This window comes from Gekko japonicus, unplaced genomic scaffold (assembly GCF_001447785.1).
Source record: "Gekko japonicus isolate JY-2015 unplaced genomic scaffold, Gekko_japonicus_V1.1 scaffold256, whole genome shotgun sequence".
In the NCBI taxonomy this organism is placed as follows: domain Eukaryota; kingdom Metazoa; phylum Chordata; class Lepidosauria; order Squamata; family Gekkonidae; genus Gekko; species Gekko japonicus.
The window spans coordinates 227,864-247,621 of record NW_015161412.1 but is presented as its reverse complement, the minus strand read 5'-3'; the positions used below and the strand labels follow the sequence as shown (position 1 = coordinate 247,621).

The window sequence follows — 19,758 nt, the reverse complement described above, 5'->3', positions numbered from 1 at the left end:
GACAGCGATTACAACTACAACTTAAATTAAACTACAACACAGTACGCAACATTTTGTTGCGGGCCTCCACTTCTAAAATATAATGCTAGAGATCATTGTAGGCACCTCTGCTTCTGAGAGAGACTTGTGAACTCTATAGCCACCTTAGAATCTCCTTCGTTCCCATGTGACCTTAGAACCTCTACCAACACTCCCCCCCCCCCCCCAGCGCCATTTTTAAGAGCTCCTGCGTGCCCATGTGACCTTAGAACCTTTACCAACACTCCCCCCCCCCGCAGTGCCATTTGGGGCTGGAAAAATGGCATGGGTGGTGAGTAGAATCCACCCCCATCGGGCCATGGTGGTCCCAACCAGAATTGGGACCCCACGGTTCAGTTTAAAGGAATTACAAGGTGGGAGCTCACTCTTTAAAATAGTGGCGTCCTCCCAGGATGAACTTGGGAATGCCCATCCCAGCTAATTTGGCTCAGTGTTTTTGTCAATCTCAGGAGCAGCTGTGATGTGCTTCTGAGGCTGTCCTTGTTCAAACTGCTATCTCTGTATATTGCTTGTTCCGCAGTACTCTTTTCTGACATAAGTGTTACAAGATTCTAAAGGGTCTCATCAGTGTAATACCTGCAAACACTATATACCCATACAAACTATTTTCCTACATAGAGAAAGCTATTCACATGGAACCATTCAGATATGTAATCTCCCTCCTGCAGTTCATCCAAAGCTGTACCAATAGTCTCCTTGTCTCCTTCCATGCCATGCTGATGCTCCCTGTCAAGTTTGGCACCCTGAGCAGTTGTTTGGGCATCAAACCACCTCTGGTTTCCAAGTCCATTTTTTTAATTCTTTAGGTGATATTAGGATTCTTGATGGTACATACTCATGGAAAGATTTTCTGCTTTATACTGTACCAGTGAAAGGAAGCAATCCTAATGCTGGCAAGAAATTAAGTGGCAATGCTTATGAAAGAGAAGTGAATCTCCTTGTGCACAAAGGAGTCTACCTTGGGGTAGGAAAATACAAAACCACTTTCAGGATGAAAATGTATGGTATTACTGTGACAGTTTCCTCAGGGTTAAACACCACCCCTGAAGGATTTTCTTTCAGGTTTCCATCTGGTTCCCAGTGGGAATTTAAAAAGTTGGAGGAGACAGAATCGACAGACTCAGGAGAGTGCGCTGACCTCCGGTGGCGCTGTGTTGGTAATTGTGGGAGAATGAAGTAAGATGACAGGAATAAGATGGTTTGCTTTTTAAAAGTAAACTGAAAGAAACATACAACTGAGATAAATACTAACACTTAACAAGGAATTGTGGGATGTTAGGTTTCAAACAGTATGTGCCTGGGGAAAACAGTCCCTGGCAGTTTTGTAACGTAAAGTACAGCATTCTGCAGCAACGGTTACAGACCGGACCCTGCAAATCCTGTTGGTATACTGTTGCCCAGGCAGGAGAATGTAAAGATCTGTGGAGACACCAGGTCTTTGGTTAATTCACACTCTTGTGAAATTAGGCCTTCAGCAGGGCTTCTCTCACTCTCAACTTTCAACTGTCCAAACCTCTAACTGAACCACCAACTGTCAGACCTTAAACCACTTTCCAGTACATAGCTCCTGGTACAGAGTGCTGCTCTCATTGGCTGCTGTGTTGCTGGGGTAAATTTCTGTGCCCTTAAGGTCGAATCTGCATTTGTCTTTCCCACTGGTGTCCCAGCCTTCTGACACCGTCTTTAAAAAAGCTGTCTACATTTGGTGTCGTTTTCGCACCTCAACATCTTTTGCATGAAGGCTTATGTTTATTGCCCTTTCATGGTGACTCCATTGTCATTGCACCTCTGCACTGCTTTAAAATAATCTTCTCCAAACAACATTCAAACAAGCATAGAGAAAGGTCAAATCTGCATTTGCATTTTTAAATCAGTTTCGTGCTGCTGTGATGCCGTCTTTCTCTATGCTTGTTTGAACGTTGTTTGGAGAAGATTCTTTTAAAGCAGTGGGGAGGTGCAATGACAGTGGAGCCGCCACGAGAAGGTGATAAACATATGTGGATGTACAAAAGTATGCTAGCACTGCTGAGGTGTGAAAACGAAACCAAATGTAGACAGCTTTTTTGAAGACGGAGTCAGAAGGCTGGGACACCGGTGGGAAAGACAAATGCAGATTCGACCAAAGACAGAGTCACAGCAGCGTGAAACTGATTTAAAAATGCAAATGCAGATTCGACCTACATTTCACAGTTATCCTGTTAGAATTGCCAGCAGTTTCCAGGAGGGTTCCTGTGTCCTTAATAGCAATATGACAGAAACTCAGTAGCTGAAAATGTTCCTACTGCAGACATACAGTGGGAAACAAATGCATCTCTTTGTGTGCCAGCTGTGCAACTGTTAAAGGCTAAGGAGTTCTGTGTGGGGGTGGGGGAGAGTTGGAAGACCTTTACCTTGTCAGTGAAACTTTGAGAAGCCTTCACTGCTGTATTTGTACTTGGATGAAATCACACATATTTGAAATATTTGAAATAGGGATAACAACATTTGTAGCATTCTCTGGATCAAATGCTTTCATTTCCTTATTGATAATACTAAGTCCTGGCATATGTTATTTTGTTTAGAGGAAATACTTAAGCAGTGAGACCTTTAAAAAAATCTGGTTTACAGAGTTGAATACTGTTTTATAGTCCCTGAGAACAAGTTCTAAATGAGTTGGATTTATCCCCAGATACCATTACGTTATCAGGTGATGAGCGAGAATTTGGCAGGCTGAATGTGAAGCTATACTATGTTCCCTCTGTGGAACAGATATGGATCACAGTCTTGCAAGTAAGTATGCTTAACAGGTTGCCAGGAATTGAGCCCATGGTGGGTCTTGGACTGGTGAGGGTTTTGCTCCATCACCCTGCACCCTCCACTCCTAAAGAGGGAGCTCCATGAGACTGACTTGTACTCCTAAACCAGATTAGTTCAGTGCAGCCTGTATGAAAACTTTCAAGTGTCAAGCTTATTTGTTGATATTAACAATTAGGAGACCTGATCTTTCTGAATATAGACCACTTTCCTTTCCTTTCCTTCTGCCTTACTCTGTACGCCACTGCACAGGAGCCAGGTCTTGAACCAAGAGAGGTGCATCCGATTCCGTGTGTGTGTGTGATTAAACACAGCTAGAAAGACAGACAAAGCATATACAAGGGTTACTTAACTTACTTAATGCAGTGAGATAAAGGAATGGGGCCATTACTTTAAATGGGTCTCAACATTAGCCCTTTCCCCTGGTGAAATGAACCTTTGCCTGGTACATGGAAGCAGGACAGATTTATAGGAGCAGATCCATTACTGAGTTCCACTTTTTTTTCCTTTTCTGGTATTTTTTGTTTTTATGTTTCAGCTAATGATGTACGTTGCTTTTTATACCATATGTTCTTTGAAGACTAATGCTGTTTGCCTGTGTAACCTTGCTAGGCTTTCATGGTGGAGGGAATGTAATGTACTGTCAAACCATTGGTGCATCCCGTCCAAAGAGTTCATCAGGACAATAGCTCTCTGGGGTCTCAAGCAGAGGTCCTTCCGAGCTTTACAAGATGCTGCAGAACCGTCTGCTGCTTTAAGAGAAATGTAAAGGGGCAGGTGATTTGATTACAGATTTCCGCCACATCCAGTTTGACCCTGTGACTATCAAGGAATGAACTTACGATGATGTTCACTTAGAGTTCATACTCTGAGTGACTGAACTTATGGCCCCCTTATGGGTATCATTTTCAGAAGATACATATTCACGTTACCCCTTATTTTCTTACACTAATCTTCTCTGACATTTTTGTATATTGTGGTGATTAGCTCAACTCCTTCAGTGCTCTGCTATGGCACAGCATGGATGAAGCTTGGCTCCTACAAGTGTATCTGAGGTACCCATTACAAATTAGCATAGTCAGTAATGATTATATGTGCTCACAGTCTGAATTGCCAAAGATGCATTTTCAGTTTAAGGTTTTATAAAAGCTCGGATAATCACATTCTGTAATGAGAGGATGAGTAACGCTAGACATTATGAAAAACTTACTTTGACCAGCCAAATAAATTCACTCTCTGTTTTGAATATTACAGTGTAAAGATCTGAGCTGGCCATCTGGCTGTGGAGAAAACCCTCATATTTCTATCAAGGGAATTCTTACATTGTCTAAACCAGTGCAGTTCAAGTGCATGGCCAAAGAAGCTTCCAGCGTAAGTGACGTATGCTGAAGGGGTTTTCCTGCGTGTGAATTAACTTGGTTTCTGTATGGCATGGGCACAAGTGGGATGGTAGATGAGGAGTTACCTGCTTCAGACCTTCTAGAAAACACGGTATCCATGTAGCAAAATGGGTAGCCCAGTTATCAGGGAAGGTTTGATTTTGATCTTCTCTCTTGTAAGTCTTGTCAGGTGTCCCCGTTCACTAGGCACTGCCTGTCCATTATAAATCACTGTCCTTATTTAGCCTCTGTTTTTTTTGTCTTTCGGTGATGCCTTGTTAAAGTTGTTGTCCTCTAGTTTAAGAGCAGGTGTCAAGTCCAGGAGCACCTTAAAGACCAGTGAAATTTCCAGGGTGTAAACGTTTGAGAGTCAAAACTCACTTATCAGATATCTGACAAAAGGAGTAAGGTAAAGGCAAAGGTTCCCTTGCTCGAAAGCCAGTCGAATCCGACTCTAGGGTTGTGGTGCTCATCTCCGTTTCAAAGCCGAAGAGCCAGCGCTGTCTGAAGACGTTTCCGTGGTCATGTGGCCGGCATGACTAAACACCAAGGCGCATGGAACGCTGTTACCTTCCCACCGAAGTGGTACCTGTTTATCTACTTGCAATTTCTTGCTTTCGAACTGCTAGGTTGGCAGGAGCTGGAACTAGAGATGGGAGCTCATTCCATTATGTGGCACCCGGGTCTCGAACTGCTGAACTACTGGCCTTCCACAGCCTGCAGTTCAGTGTCTTAAACACTTGAGCCACCGCAGCTCGACAAAAGGAGTACTGACCCTTGAATGCTTACATCCTGGAAATCTTGTTGGTCTTTAAAGTGCTATAGGACTCCAGTCCCGATCTTGCTCTTCTACTGCAGACTAACTCTGCTACCCATCTGAAATGATGTGCACTTTAATGGGAGTAAGCCAAATTTAATAGACCTGAATAGGATTCTAAGTAGACTTAGGATTGTTCTGTTAGTTTAGTAACTTTCCCAGGGTCTCTAGAAGTTATATTTCTGATTTGGAGGATGGATGCAACTTGCCTTTGACCGCACATCCACTTAATTGTTTACACAAAAAGTTTCAGCCACTGTTCTCCAACTTGCCATTTTACATGCTGATGAAACTTATTTGAACTGTGTGATAATTCAGTCTTTTTAACATAAAGATCAAATTTATTCTTAGCTTTTAAAACCAGAGCAGGATAGTCTATGGTAGAGTGAATAAATAATAGAATGAATAGAATGAATGAATAATAGAATGAATAGAATGAATAAAAAATAAAGCAGAGAGAGCAGCAGTATGTAATTTGGGGGACGATTTGCCTCTCTTGAGTATAGGAATAGGTGGGGGTATTACAAAATAAGCCGGTCAGTATTTTTATTTATGAAATATTGAACAGTATGAGTCTTTGTCTCATCCACGCATTGAGACTCCTAATTTGTGCTTGTCTCTCCGGCCCTGTGAGTGGAACAGGTAGCACTTCTGAGAAGGCTACTTTGGAGGTCCTGGCCTTGAGTCTTCTGCCTAGCAGCCTAAATTTTTCCTCCAGGACCTCACGAAATTAAAAGACGCCTGCTCCTTGGGAGGAAAGCGATGGCGAACCTAAACAGCATGATAAAAAGTAGAGACATCACCCTGCCAACAAAAGTCCGCATGGTCAAAGCAATGGTATTCCCAATAGTCATGTATGGCTACGAGAGTTGGACTATAAGGAAGGCCGAGTGCCGAAGAATAGATTCTTTTGAACTATGGTGCTGGAGAAGACTCTTGAGAGTCCCTTGGACTGCAAGAAGATCAAATCAGTCAATCCTAAAAGAAATCAACCCTGACTGTTCCCTGGAAGGCCAGATAATGAAACTGAAGCTCAAATACTTTGGCCACCAAATGAGAAGGGAGCACTCACTGGAGAAGACCCTGATGCTGGGAAAGATTGAAGGTCAAAGAAGACGGGGACGGCAAAGGATGAGATGGTTAGACAATGTCATAGATGCAACGAACATGAAATTGAGCAAACGTCAGAGGACGGTGGAAGACAGGAAGGCCTGGTGTGATCTGGTCCATGGGGTCGGGAAGAGTCGGACTCAACTGTGTGACTGAACAACAACAACATGAGTCTTCATTTGGTCAAGAGGAAGAGTCACATGACTTGATGTTCAGTCAGTGCAAATGAAAAGTGGCATGCCTCACTACTTGTTAGAAATTGGAGGTTCTGGGAATCATTGCATCAAAAATGTGTGTGTGGTGGCAACCAGTGTTTTTTTTTTCCCCTAGCAGGGTTCGTAAGCATTTAATAGTTACAAAACAGAGTGAAGTTTTTTTCTCCTCTCCCCAAACTCTATGACTCAAAAAGCTTTATCTGTTAATTTTTGCCTATTAGGCTTCTGTTAAAGTCAGCCCTACTGTGTCTCTATTGGTTGTTGTCTGTGATGTCACTTGTAATGAGCAGCGCAGCTTCTCCCTACTTTCCAATAGCCATTCAGACTTTTAGGAAATCCTGTTTTTAATATTTGAAATATCTTATGTGCATTCCCCTGTTTGCAACATGAGCCTTGGAGCATTCTCCCTAACCCACTAGTTAATCAAATTATTTACAGGGAAACCAAGCTACAGGAAATTATTTACAGGGAAACGAAGCCCCCCCTAAAAAAAGTTCAGCACTAATTTTGAGGTTTTGGTCACCTGCAAGATATTATGAAGCAGCAAAAAGTTCAGGAAGTGACAACTTAAATGATCAAACATTGGAGAACCTTTCTTCAAAGAAAAGGCTAGAACATTTGGAACTTTTCAGATCAGAAAAAAATACACCTGAAGTGAAGATTCACTATGAACGGTGTGGAGATGAAACTTTCATTTTTATTTTTATTTTTTGCTATCAGTACTAGCAGTTGGGGTTACACAATGAAATCAGTGGTGCAGGTGGGAGAGACAGAAGGAAGCAGTTGATACAGTGCATAATTATAGAATTCATTGCTACAAAAATGGTTATGGTTACTAGCCTCGACTTCTTTGAAGAAGGATTCAGTTATGAATTAAGTTATGATTAAGTTATGAAGTCTAGTTCTAGAACAAGGTGCCCCAGTCATTCTTTCCCTATGGGCCCGATGGTTCCATACTGTTGTTGGGTTAGAGCAAGAATAATATCCTACACATAAAATATGGGGTTTCTAATGATCTTTAAAAGCCCTGTTATTTATTCTGTAAGTTATATTTGCCCTAACAAAGCAGGTCTTCTGCAGCTTGAATCCTGTCCAAATTTACTAGAGGTGGTAGGATTTCAGTTCTCAGAGCATGACATTCTTGCTTCTCTTCCTGTTGCTGCCTAAAATACTGTTCCTGGGGGATAAGAGGCCACCAGGAACAGCAAGAGAGAGGAGTTTGGAGGGCCATGGCATGAGTAGAGAATCGGGAAAAATCACATCCCACCTACGTATGTGTGGATCTGTACAACAGAATTCAGCCCAATGTGTTTGAAGTTAGGATTAAACTGAATACTTTGATCTATTCAATAATGATTATTTTTCCTTTTAGGATATTGAATTCATGGAAACCTTTGTCTTTGCTATCAAACTGCAACTCCTACAGACGGCAAGACTAGTGTTCAGAGTACAGGCTCTGACTCCCAGAAAGAAAACCATAGGAGAGTGTGCCCTGCCACTGCGGGAACTCAGCACGCACGAAACTGACCATTGGTTGATAATAGCACCTCCTTCCAAAGCATCAGTAAGTGGTGGTGAAGGGAATCTTGGAAGTAGCATGGAACTGTTTTTTCATTGTGGAAGTCCTCAGTATAGTTTGGGATTCTGGAGTGGAGCTTGAAGTATACTAAGTGCTAAAAAGTAATAACATTCACAGCCTGGTACCAAGTTGCTGCTTATTTCTTGATGATCCCCAGAGGTAACCCTACAGCAGTTATAACCTGGCTAATAGACCTTAACATTCTGAGATAGGGTCAGATAGCAGACGTGGACCTCCTTCACCAGCATTGTATGTTACATGAGAAGAGAGTGGAATATAAGAGGATAGTTAGAACTCGGAAGGTCCCATTACTATGGGGCTGTTGAACCACATGTAACAAACACAGTTACAAGTGAGTCAGATGGCATTTGCAGCTTTTATATTCTCTCTCTAAACACCCATAACCTCCATTAAATATCATGACCCTGAAATACAGCATTCCTTGGCTGATGGGTTGCTGTCAGCTGTTGTAGGATCCTGTTTGCTCTACGTGAAATAATTCTTAATGGATAGTTAGAGATAAGGTTGGTCAGGCAGGGTTATGATTGTCCCAGTCAAGTAGCCTAGATCATAGAGTGTCTTGTAAAGAAAAAAGGAACAGGGAAGGTTTTAAGTAGGGATTTTGTGGTATAGTGTGTACTCAGTTCTCAAAGAAGAGTCAATTGATTGATTCTGGTTTCTATGGTAAGTGGATGGCAGGACTGCAAGATCTCACTGGGCCTCGTGAACACTTTGGTTGGCCCTATTCTTTGGTCTGTATTTCAGTGTGTCATTAGCTGGGTTCGCATGTTACAGTAAATGGCTTGTGTGTGCTCTGCATGCATACACCTACTCGTGAGAAACAGCCAGTACAACTTTACTTTACAAATAAAACTGGGAACCAGTACCTGGATAAATGCAGGATTTAATTTTTTAACATGCTAAATGTCTTAATACTGAAGTGTTCTGATGTTTGCCGCCTTGGAGACTCTGTTGGGGTGGAAAGGTGGTATAGAAATGTTTAAATAAATAAATCACATGTTCAGTTGTACATGTGTTGAATGTAAAATGAGAATTACTCAACACATGCATTAAAAATCAAGTGTACACTGTTCATGGATTGTACGTGTGTTCATTATAACTTGTCAACAGGGCTCTTCTCTGAACACCTATATATATTGAACCCTTCTCTGTGTGATTTGTGAAATTTCGTTGAGATGCAAATGGAACATATTCTGCTTCTTATAGGTGTGTTCTGCAGAACTGAAAATAGGTACCTGTTTTCAAGCAGTAAATAGCCGAATCCAGTTGCAAATTCTTGAAGCCCAGAACCTTCCAAGCTCATCCACACCATTATCTTTAAGTAAGTCTCTGCAGCCCTTTTGTATTTTGTTCTTCTGTAGTAATTTGTAACTGGTAAGTGTAGATCTTGAATAGTTCAGCTGTTCTCACATGTTCTTATGCTGTGGAGTGCTATTTTGAGGCTTATTTCTCATGCCAGAATAAGGTCCAGAAGATGTCCTGCTAGATTAAGCTTTATGTGGTTGGAATTAATGTGGCTGTTCTCTTTTAATTCCTCTTGAGATTAATACTGGCATTTCAGAACATTATACATGTTCCACTCTAAATGGGATATTGCTTTGCCCAGTGCTGTTGGAACTCATGAAGGTGTGAGTAATAAGAAAAGCAATAAATAACTGGTGTTACAGCCCCTTCCATGTTCACTTTATGTATATTTTTTAAAAAATCATTTGAGCATATCCAAAAAGTGGAGACAAGGGCAGTTTTATGTAGAGGAACGGGTGTGACTGTGTTACCCTGCAAGGCGCTGGAAGTGCTCCTATGGACTCCTAATTCCTAAATGGTAAAAACTGGACCTTGCTAGTTGTGTGCAAAAGGGGACTGAACTGTAAGGTGACTCCAAGTGATGCCAGTACAGACACATACCCAGAAGAAGGAAGCCTTTCTTTGAGATAATGTGCCTATGGTTCCTGCCTGTCAGCTACCCTCTTACCTGCAGTAAGATGGACCTGTTCACCAGCCACTTGTAAAGCCAGGCCACTGCTATGCCAGGACAGAAGACCAAGGAAAGGGGACTTAAAACTCCATGAAGAGTTCTTTTCCTGGCATGTAGACAACGTTCTCTTCCCCCACCTAATATCTAACCTAGCCGAAACCACAGCCATAAGCCAATCTGGGAACAATGTCTCTCTCCTAAGAGTCACAATCCCTTCAGGCGCCACTGCTTAGATCTGTTTGCACTAGGGGTGTGCAAAAAAAATAAATAATTCAGCCCATTCAGATTTGGCGGAATTGGGCAGAATCAATTTCGGCTGGCAGTAAGACTCCCGTATGTCAGTTTCGTCAGTACAGCCCAATAGGGGAGTCTTTTGGCCAGTCGAATGTCAATTTCAGCCCCATTATATCCTATGGGCCATTGAAGTAAATGGCCCATAGGATATAAGTTTGGAGCCTCTCCCTCTAACCCCCTCCCCTGCAGCCCCCAGAATATACCCTATGTTTTGGCCATTGACTTCAATGGCCCATAGGATATAATGGGGCCGAATAGCCACCGAAATTCGGCGGCAAGCCAATTCAGATCAGAGAATCTGAATCGGCCTGCAGCATCCCGAAAGGGGTCCAAATGGGCCATTTTGGGGGGTGTAGTTGGTTCGGATGAACCGAATGCACATCCCTAGTTTGCACTAAAGATATCAATATTGTCCATCCCCTTAGACCATTCCACCTGGACCCAGTACCAATCAGCATGTTTTTGGGGACGGACCGACAAGGGGGTGGCCAAGCCTAGCCCACCCTTCAAGCCCCCTCATAAAAGGGGGACACACACACAAGAGCTAGAGCTCTCTCTTTCTCTATCTCTATCTCCCTCTCTTCTGACCTATAACCCACCCTGTGACTCTTAGCTTTGTACTGTCAAGAGCCCTTACATGTCTCTGCTGGTTCGGGACAAGATCCCCTCACCCATAGTCTCCATCATTTTTTCTAAGAATCGTTTCATTCTCCCCAGGACAGGTAATGATCATCCTGCTAATGCAAGTGTGCTATATTTCTCTCTAATTTTCCTAGGCTTGTGTCATTGTGAATGTGCTTGTGTTATTGTGTGCTTGTGATACAGTCTTCAGTAAACAGAATCATTTTTATCAGTCTCAGAGTCTATTTCTGATGCTTCTGGAAGAGGTGGGACCCCTGTATACATAGGTGCTTGCTCCCTAAACCGCCTATTGCCTTCAGTGAGATCATAAGTCCCCATATTAAGTAACAATCTAAGGCAATTTGGCTAACAACTGCATGTAGGAGAATGTTCAGTTTTCAGTAGCATAACACCCCTTAAGTTCCTTGGGACCAAATAAATGGCTTTCTAGTATATCAGCAAGAATGGTGGAGGAGGGAATGGTTGCTTCTATTTGGAAAACTCTGGCTACTAATACAGGTGCATACCCTATTCTAGTGCAAACTCTGAGTTTATCCCCTTAATTTACTCCTGTGGGGTGATTAAAGGGTATACTTAAACATACCAGTGTGTTTAAAGGCAAGCCCCCCTTGGGTAATTGGGTGGGGGCTAGTTTTCCCTAAGAGGGGTTCAGTGTGTGTCTGCACAGGGATGTCTTACTAACCCCACCAGGAGCTTCACAATATGAAATTCCTCTCTACAACTTCTTCTGTCTATCATACTGAAGACATTTTGCTATTGGGTTGGATCAGGTGTTTCAGCATATGTTTCTTGCACTTGCTGATTCTTAAACTCCACCAGTGACAATATTAGGGGGCTTCATTTGTGTTTAAAATACTGAGTTTGTGTCTGTCTTCTGCAATAGATTTTTTTGTGAAGGCTGCAATGTTTAGCACTGGAGAGCTGGTTGACAAAAAGAAGACCCGCCTACTGAAGTCTTCCAATAGTCGAGTGAAATGGGGTGAAACGATGATTTTCCCAGTGATCCAGAACAAGCAAGGGGTTAACTTTCTCATCAAACTATACAGCAGGAGCTCCGTGAGAAGAAAACACTTTCTGGGACAGGTTGGTTGTTCTCCTTCCCCCACTCTCCACAACAGGAAACTAGCATGAGCTCAAAAATGAAGCCTGTTAGGTGACATCTCAGCTTAGGTTGTGCTTTTCTAGGAAAAGGAAAGCCTACTGTTTATGTAATGTTTAGGAAAATAATAGAGTTTCTCTGAATGGTTCTTTTGGGTTTTGGCTTCAAGCTGCATCCTGGAAAATGCTAATTAGATCCTTTTCAGATGGTGAGAGATAGCGTGGTGAAATGGTTTAAGTTTTGGGTTGGGGACCAAGGAGACTTACTAACAAGTGAGGCTCACCAGATGACTTTCAGCCAAGTCACTCTTTCTCAGCCCAGGTTACCTCACATGGTTGTGATGATGAAAAAAAGGACTACTACCATGAGTTCTTTGCAGGAAAAACTGGATTAAAATGTACAATTACGTAAGATATACTTGCAGGGCTTTTTTGTGGTGGTACTGAGTACCATACTTGCAGGGCTTTTTTGTGGTGGACTGAGTACCATCACTTTTTTTTTTTTTGACGGGGAGGCTTTCCCAAACCCTGAGGGGGGAATTGGTGCAACCTTATATATGTGCACTAGCACTTTTAAAAAACAGAAAAAACACTGTATACTTGTATCTTGGGAAACAAAAACAGATTAGGGTTTTGAGCTCAAAATGGAAAGAAATGCATAAATAAGTTGTCCATCTTACACAGTGCAAAAGCCACAATCTACAGAGGCAGAATCCAAGGAGAGTAAAGTTTAGGCCCCATAAAAACTCAGGTAGAGGCTTTCTATTTGTATGAAGCCTGTAACTTTTTTATACACTGAACTCTAGTGGGTGAATGTGCCAGAGATCATAACACACCATTTAACACAGGCTCATACCAAAAATCATTTGAATGGGTGATAGGCGCATCCCCTCAGACTCACAGGCTGAAAGCTCTACACCCAGCACTGTTCCAGATTATTATATCTAATTTGGAACAATGGCCTTAGAGTGTGGACCAAAAGATCTGCACAGTGGAACTGTGTTCAGACAGAGGGCATTTTTCTATAAGCCTGGAAGAAGCCCCAAGTTTGAAGAAAAAGATGAGATCTTTTTTTAAAATACAAAGATCTGCACAGTGGAACTGTGTTCAGATAGAGGGCATTTTTCTATAAGCCTGAAAGAAGCCCCAAGTTTAAAGAAAAACGTGAAATGTTTTTTAAAAATAAATTGTGGGTTTTTAAAAATAAAACCTAAAATCCTAGAAACAGTGTCTGCTTATTTGAGAAAAGGGTGTCAGACTTCTCACACAAGATTACATTTTGAGCTCTTGGTGGCTAGCAGGCCACAGTGTCAGCACTTGGGATGGGGAGGAGAGAGATGAACTGAGGAGATAGGAGGAATAGAAGGTAAAACTGGGGGGTTGGGTGAAAGCTGAATATGCTGGAAGCAAACTAGAGATGTAGAATTTCCTGAAGCCATGGGGAAAACTCTGGTTTTCCCATTCTATGTAGGAAAAAAATGGAATTTTTTTGGGAAAAGTGAAATATATGCAATCTTTATTCCTATCCTCCTGGCTGAATGAGGGCCGGAAGCCTAAAAAATCGAGAAAGTCCTCATTTTGTATATCTGCAATGAGTGAACTGCTTTGTAAGACAAGGTTTTTCTCACAAACTGTGGCGTGGGTATTCCACAATTTCTTTGATCCTGCAGACACTTTTAATTTTGAGATGTAAGAGGTGAATGACAGGGTAGTCTTTTGTGCACTGGAGATGGGTTTTTTTATATATTTATATATATTAATAAAAATAATCCTTTACAATTCCAAACAGAAGTATTCCCTGAGTTCCATGTATAGGGTTGCCAGCCATGGTTTTGGGGGCTTCTCTCTGCTGTGGACCAGCTGGCAGGTGGGGGAAAACCCTCCCCTAAGCATGATGCGACATCACGTTGAGGATGTCGGGGATGCTCTGGCATTTGGGCAAACTCTATGGTTTTGAGGGCAAAAAAATACCATAGCATCCCCCAACGCAATGCAATGACATCATTTCCAGGTGACATCAATGCGTCAGGGACATTGTGTGACGTCCCCACCCACCCTCGGAATGCCCCTCAAATCCACCCCCCCCCCGCCGGAGGAACAAGACCTGGCAACCCTATCCATGTGGGCTATATATTTGGAAAACTTAAATTTGTCTTAGTAGTTAATCTCTATTTAAAACACTTAAATAAAAATATATAATAAGGCAACTTGTCTATTTAAAAACAAAACTAAATGTTTAATAACTAACAGTAGCAAGATCCAATTCAGAAGCTAGTTTGGACAGTGCCAGACATATTTCTCATTTTTCAGGGTATCATTCCTGTTTACACAATATGTTAACACTCACTGGATGTTGAATATATTATTTGTTGTTGTTGTTCAGTGTTCAGTCGCACAGTCGAGTCCAACTCTTCGCGACCCCATGGATAAGATCACGCCAGTCCCTCCTGTTTTCTGCCGTCCTCTGAAGTTTGCTCAATTTCATGTTCGTTGCATCTATGACACTGTCCAACCATTTCATCCTTTGCCGTCCCCGTCTTCTTTGACCTTCAATCTTTCCCAGCATCAGGGTCTTCTCTAGTGAGTGCTCCCTTCTCATTTGGTGGCCAAAGTATTTGAGCTTCAGTTTCATTATCTGGCCTTCCAGGGAACAGTCAGGGTTGATTTCTTTTAGGATTGACTGATTTGATCTTCTTGCAGTCCAAGGGACTCTCAAGAGTCTTCTCCAGCACCATAGTTCAAAAGAATCTATTCTTCGGCACTCGGCCTTCCTTATAGTCCAACTCTCGCAGCCATACATGACTACTGAAAGACTATTGAAAGAGGTAGTCAATCTTTAAAGGTACAATTGTGGTCTTAGGGTACTGTCTCAGTGCCATCGCTTTCCTCCCAAGGAGCAGGCGTCTTTTAATTTCATGGCTGCTGTCACAGTCTGCGGTGATCTGGGATCCCAGGAACGTGAAGTCTGTCACCACTTCCACGACTTCCCCTACTATTTGCCAAGGAGTGATGGGGCCGGATGCCATGATCTTAGTTTTTTTGATGTTGAGCTTCAAGCCCACTTTTGCGCTCTCCTCTTTTACCCTGAGCAAGAGGCTCTTTAGGTCCTCTTCACTTTCTGCCATTAGAGTGGTATCGTCTGCATATCTGAGGTTGTTGATCTTTTCCCCAGCAATCTTAATTCCCGCTTGTGATTCATCCAGGCCAGCATTTCGCATGATGTACTCTGCATATATATTAAATAAGCAAGGCGACAATATACATCCTTGTCGTACTCCTTTTCCTATGCTAAACCAATCAGTTGTTCCATATCCAGTTCTAACTGTCGCTTCTTGGCCCTTATACAGGTTTCTCAAGAGACATGTGAGGTGGTCTGGTACTCCCATCTCTTTAAGGACCTGCCATAGTTTGTTGTGATCCACACAGTCAAAAGCTTTAGCATAGTCAATGAAGCAGAAGTAGATATTTTTCTGGTACTCTCTTGCTTTCTCCATAATCCAGCGAATGTTGGCAATTTGATCTCTAGTTCCTCTACCTCTTCGAAACCCAGCTTGTACTTCTGGCAGTTCTCTATCCACGTACTGTTGAAGCCTAGCTTGTAGGATCTTGAGCATGACCTTGCTAGCATGTGATATGAGTGCAATTGTGCGATAGTTTGAACATTCCTTGGCATTGCCCTTCTTTGGGATTGGAATGTATACTGATCTTTTCCAATCCTGTGGCCACTGTTGCGTTTTCCAAATTTGCTGGCAAATGGAGTGCAGCACTTTAACAGCATCATCTTCTAAGACTTTGAATAGCTCAGCTGGAATACCATCACCTCCACTAGCTTTGTTGTTAGCAATGCTTTCTAAGGCCCATTTAACTTCACATTCCAGGATGTCTGGCTCGAGGTCAGTGATTATACCGTCGTGGTTGTCAAGGACATCGAGGTCTTTCTTGTATAGTTCTTCTGTGTATTCTTGCCATCTTTTCCTAATCTCTTCTGCTTCTGTTAGGTCCCTACCGTTTTTGTCCTTTATCATGGCCAGCTTTGCATGGAACGCTCCCTTGATTTCTCCAATTTTCTTGAAGAGATCTCTAGTCCTTCCCATTCTATTGTTTTCTTCTATTACTTTGCACTGTTCATTCAGGAAGGCCTCCTTATCTCTCCTTGCTGTTCTCTGGAAATCTGCGTTCAGTTGGGTAAATCTTTCCTTTTCGCCTTTGCCTTTCGCTTTCCTTCTTTCCTCTGCTATTTGTAAAGCCTCATCAGAAAGCCACTTTGCTTTCTTACATTTCTTTTTCTTTGGGATGGTGGTGATTGCTGCCTCCTGTACAATGTCACGAACCTCCGTCCATAGTTCTTCAGGCACTCTATCTATCAAATCCAGACCCTTGAATCTATTCTTCACCTCTACTGTATATTCATCAGGGATGTGATCTAGGTCAAACCTGAATGGCCTCATGGTTTTCCCGATTTTCTTCAGTTTAAGTCTGAATTTTGCAATGAGTAGCTCATGATCTGAACCACAGTCAGCTCCAGGTCTTGTTTTTACTGACTGGATAGAGCTTCTCCATCTTTGACTGCAAATTATATAGTCAATCTGATTTCGGTGTTGCCCATCTGGTGATGTCCATGTGTAGAGTCGCCTCTTAGGTTGTTGGAAAAGGGTGTTTTTTCCCAGTGTCTTTGTATGTTCTATCCACCTAGTTCTGCCTCCCTTCACTGGACCAAGGTTAGATTTATTCAGATGTACAAAAACATGTGTTTTTGCATTAAGAAGCTGCTGATAAAAGTGAATTGTCAAACAAGGTTTGCAGCCAAAATTTGACATTGATACTATTGTATAGGTACTCCACTTCCCCTAGTTTAATGAAAGTAAGTTAGGTTTCATAACTGAATTTGAACCTCAGAAGTTGGTCTTGCTAAGTGCTTTGTGAAATCACAAACTCATGGAAATGAGTGTCAAATTTCCCTCTTGTTCTACATTAATTCCTGTGGTTACCATGGGTGGGAACCAAACTATCATTAGGAAGACTTAGTGGTATTTTGCCAACAGTTACGTGCAAGGGACTGGGGGGTATATTTCTGGGGAACTGTGAGGGATTGTTATATCCCAAGGCACCCCCAATCCTTGGGGAGGAGAGGTAGACCATGGGTACTGCCCTAAGCATGCCAGCAGCATTGTAATGGGGCAGAAGGAGGCACCCTGGGGGGTATGGCAGGAGCAGAGAGGAGGAAGGATAGCTAGACCCAATTCCTGTGGGAGGAGAGACCTACTTGAGGACAAAGGTCTCCTTGGGAGAAAAGACCTACTCAAGTAGTATGCACAGAGCAGCAGGAACTGGGCGGGCCCAGCTAAAGGACACAGAGGGGGAGTACTTGATTCAGACTTGCTAGGAACTGGGAAGGAAAGTAGCCAGTCAGGCCTGAATTCTGTACAGAACTTGTACACGAGGCCCCACAGCCATGGCTACACCATATTCTGCGTGCTTTTCCAGTGCTTTGTTGCTGTATCTTCCCCTACTCAATAGTCTAGAAGTAGAACGACTCCAAGGCATTAGGTGCCATAATGGCCCTAAAGAGAGATGCAGTTTTTGGACTCAGCTTGTGGCACATTTATCAAAAAAGTTAGCCATCGCTGGGGTAGGCCCTAAAGAACAGGCTAGTCCACACAAAAATGTTGCTAATGACTTCTGACGTGACAGCATTTAATTGCCATGGATCCACAGTCTTTTCTCAACGGATTAAAAGCTCACACGGAGGTTTAATACTGAAGATCACTCTGCTGTAAAGCTGCTGTGGTATGCAAGTGAAAAGGGATTTTACCTAGTGTGAATCCTCATGCTGAGTGTTTCCGGGAGGTATTGTTGTTTCTACTTAAAAGCAGTTGCTCCTATTGTTGTTTCTCTTTAAAAGCGGTTGCTTGTAGGGGTGTCATTTAATATTTTCCACATGCAACTGTTGTTTTAGGATTGTTGCCTATTCACACAATGTGCCAGGAGCTCTTTCTATCACATGCGGGAGGCTGATTATTGACAGAATTAGTTCATGTTTCTGAAAAGATGTGCAAATGACTTCGATTGCAAAAACCTCTGCTTTAAAAATTGTTTAAATTTTAATGTTTAAATAAAGGCAGGTAGTAGAGGTTTGATTTTTAGAAGGTGTACTGTCATTCCCCACTCTTAAGGCAGATATCACTATGTAGAATAATAATAACCATATATAATTAAAATATTACTGTATATCTGTTCTTGGTTGCAACAAACCTATCGATGTTTGATTTGCAATTAATAGTTAGACTGCCCATATTTTTCCAGGTGAAAAGGTGTCACCCCTATATGTACAACACTTTTTGAAAGTCAAAGAAGAAGGGGACAGCAAAGGATGAGATAGTTGTTATCGAGGCAACAAACATGAAATTAAGCAAACTCTGGAGCACAACAGAAGACAGGAGAGCCTGGCGTGATGTGGTTCATGGGGTTGTGAAGAGTCGGACTCGACTATGCGACTGAACAACAACAACACTACTACTTCTTTACCATACACTGATGCAAATTTATTTCCATGTATTCTGTACTGACTGCACTGAAAGCATCAAGAATTAGTGCAGACAGATCAAGATGAATAGCTATGTTAGTCTGTCTGTTGCAGTAGAAAAGAGTAAGAGTCCAGTAGCATCTTAAAAACTAACAATATTTATGGTAAGGTATGAGCTTTCGGGAGTCACTGCTTACTTCAGGTATCAGAAGAATTTTGTTAGTGCAGATAGCATTGCTGGTTTGAAAACAGAAATCTCACTCTTTTGCAAAAAACAAAAAAGCAGATAGAAAGTACGGTGCAGAGAACTCATGGCTACAATTTTATGTGCGAAAAAAAGCAGTATTCTAATTCTGCCTGGTTTATATTTATCTATTTAGCATATTTCTATGTTGCCTCGTTAGAGTTCTGCTCAAGGGGGCCTTGCAATTAGAATTGTATTTTGCATTTGTTGTACTGTGTGAGCATTCAAAGGCAAAGTGAGTGTGCAAGTCTGAAGTAATTATTTGAAACATCACATCTGTTATCGCAGTACATAGCTAGAGTAGTTGGTAATGTTCCTTTTTAAAAAGTGAAGTGCTTCAAATGTGAAAAATACATGAAGTGTTAAAAGAAGGAAGGGGGACACTCACAGAGAACCATTACAAATCCAATCTCAACAAATGACATGGATATTCTACAATCAGGGCTATTTTTGGGCAGGAACGCACAGGAATGGAGTTCCGGCTGGCTCCCAAGTTGGCCACGGCCAGCAGGAGCTCATTAGCATAATAGGCCACACCCAACAGCAGAAACTCATTGGGATTGGCTACATTAGGGGGCGTGGCCTAACATGCAAAGGAGTTCCTGCTACAAAAAAGCCCTGGGTTTTGACAACAAACAAGGTAAACAGAATAACAAACAAAAGGTGGGTGTGGCTGGATAACCACACTTCTGGCAACATGGGGGTGCGGCCTAATGTGCTAATGAGCTGTGCTGTCATGGGCGTGGCCTAATATGCTAATGAGTTTCTGCTGTTGGGTGTGGCCTATTATGCTAATGAGTTCCTGCTGGGCTTTTTCTACAAAAAGAGCCCTGTCTACAATGAAAATGTGGCCTATATATTGCACTTGTGTTGGCACAGCACCTAGCTCTCCCTCAACAACGTGTGTGTGTGGGGGGAAATCACTGAATCAGGGCTGTTCATTCTGTTTCCTCAATTTACAGGATTAGGCCTAATCTCCGATTGAAGTGTCTGTGTCTGTTGACTCAATTGTGGCTACCTTTTTATACA

At 42.3% G+C, this 19,758-nt stretch overlaps 1 protein-coding gene across 1 annotated transcript in view; it reads left to right on the top strand.

The window, feature by feature from the left end:
* Positions 1 to 19,758, top strand: part of TC2N (tandem C2 domains, nuclear) — an 86,216-nt gene that overhangs the window by 41,077 nt on the left and 25,381 nt on the right. Inside the window, exons 7-11 of the mRNA XM_015427128.1 lie at positions 2,708 to 2,808; positions 4,087 to 4,203; positions 7,726 to 7,917; positions 9,160 to 9,274; positions 11,748 to 11,947. Of these exons, the coding sequence (XP_015282614.1) occupies positions 2,708 to 2,808; positions 4,087 to 4,203; positions 7,726 to 7,917; positions 9,160 to 9,274; positions 11,748 to 11,947 (725 nt within the window). The remainder of the gene's footprint in view (positions 1 to 2,707; positions 2,809 to 4,086; positions 4,204 to 7,725; positions 7,918 to 9,159; positions 9,275 to 11,747; positions 11,948 to 19,758) is intronic.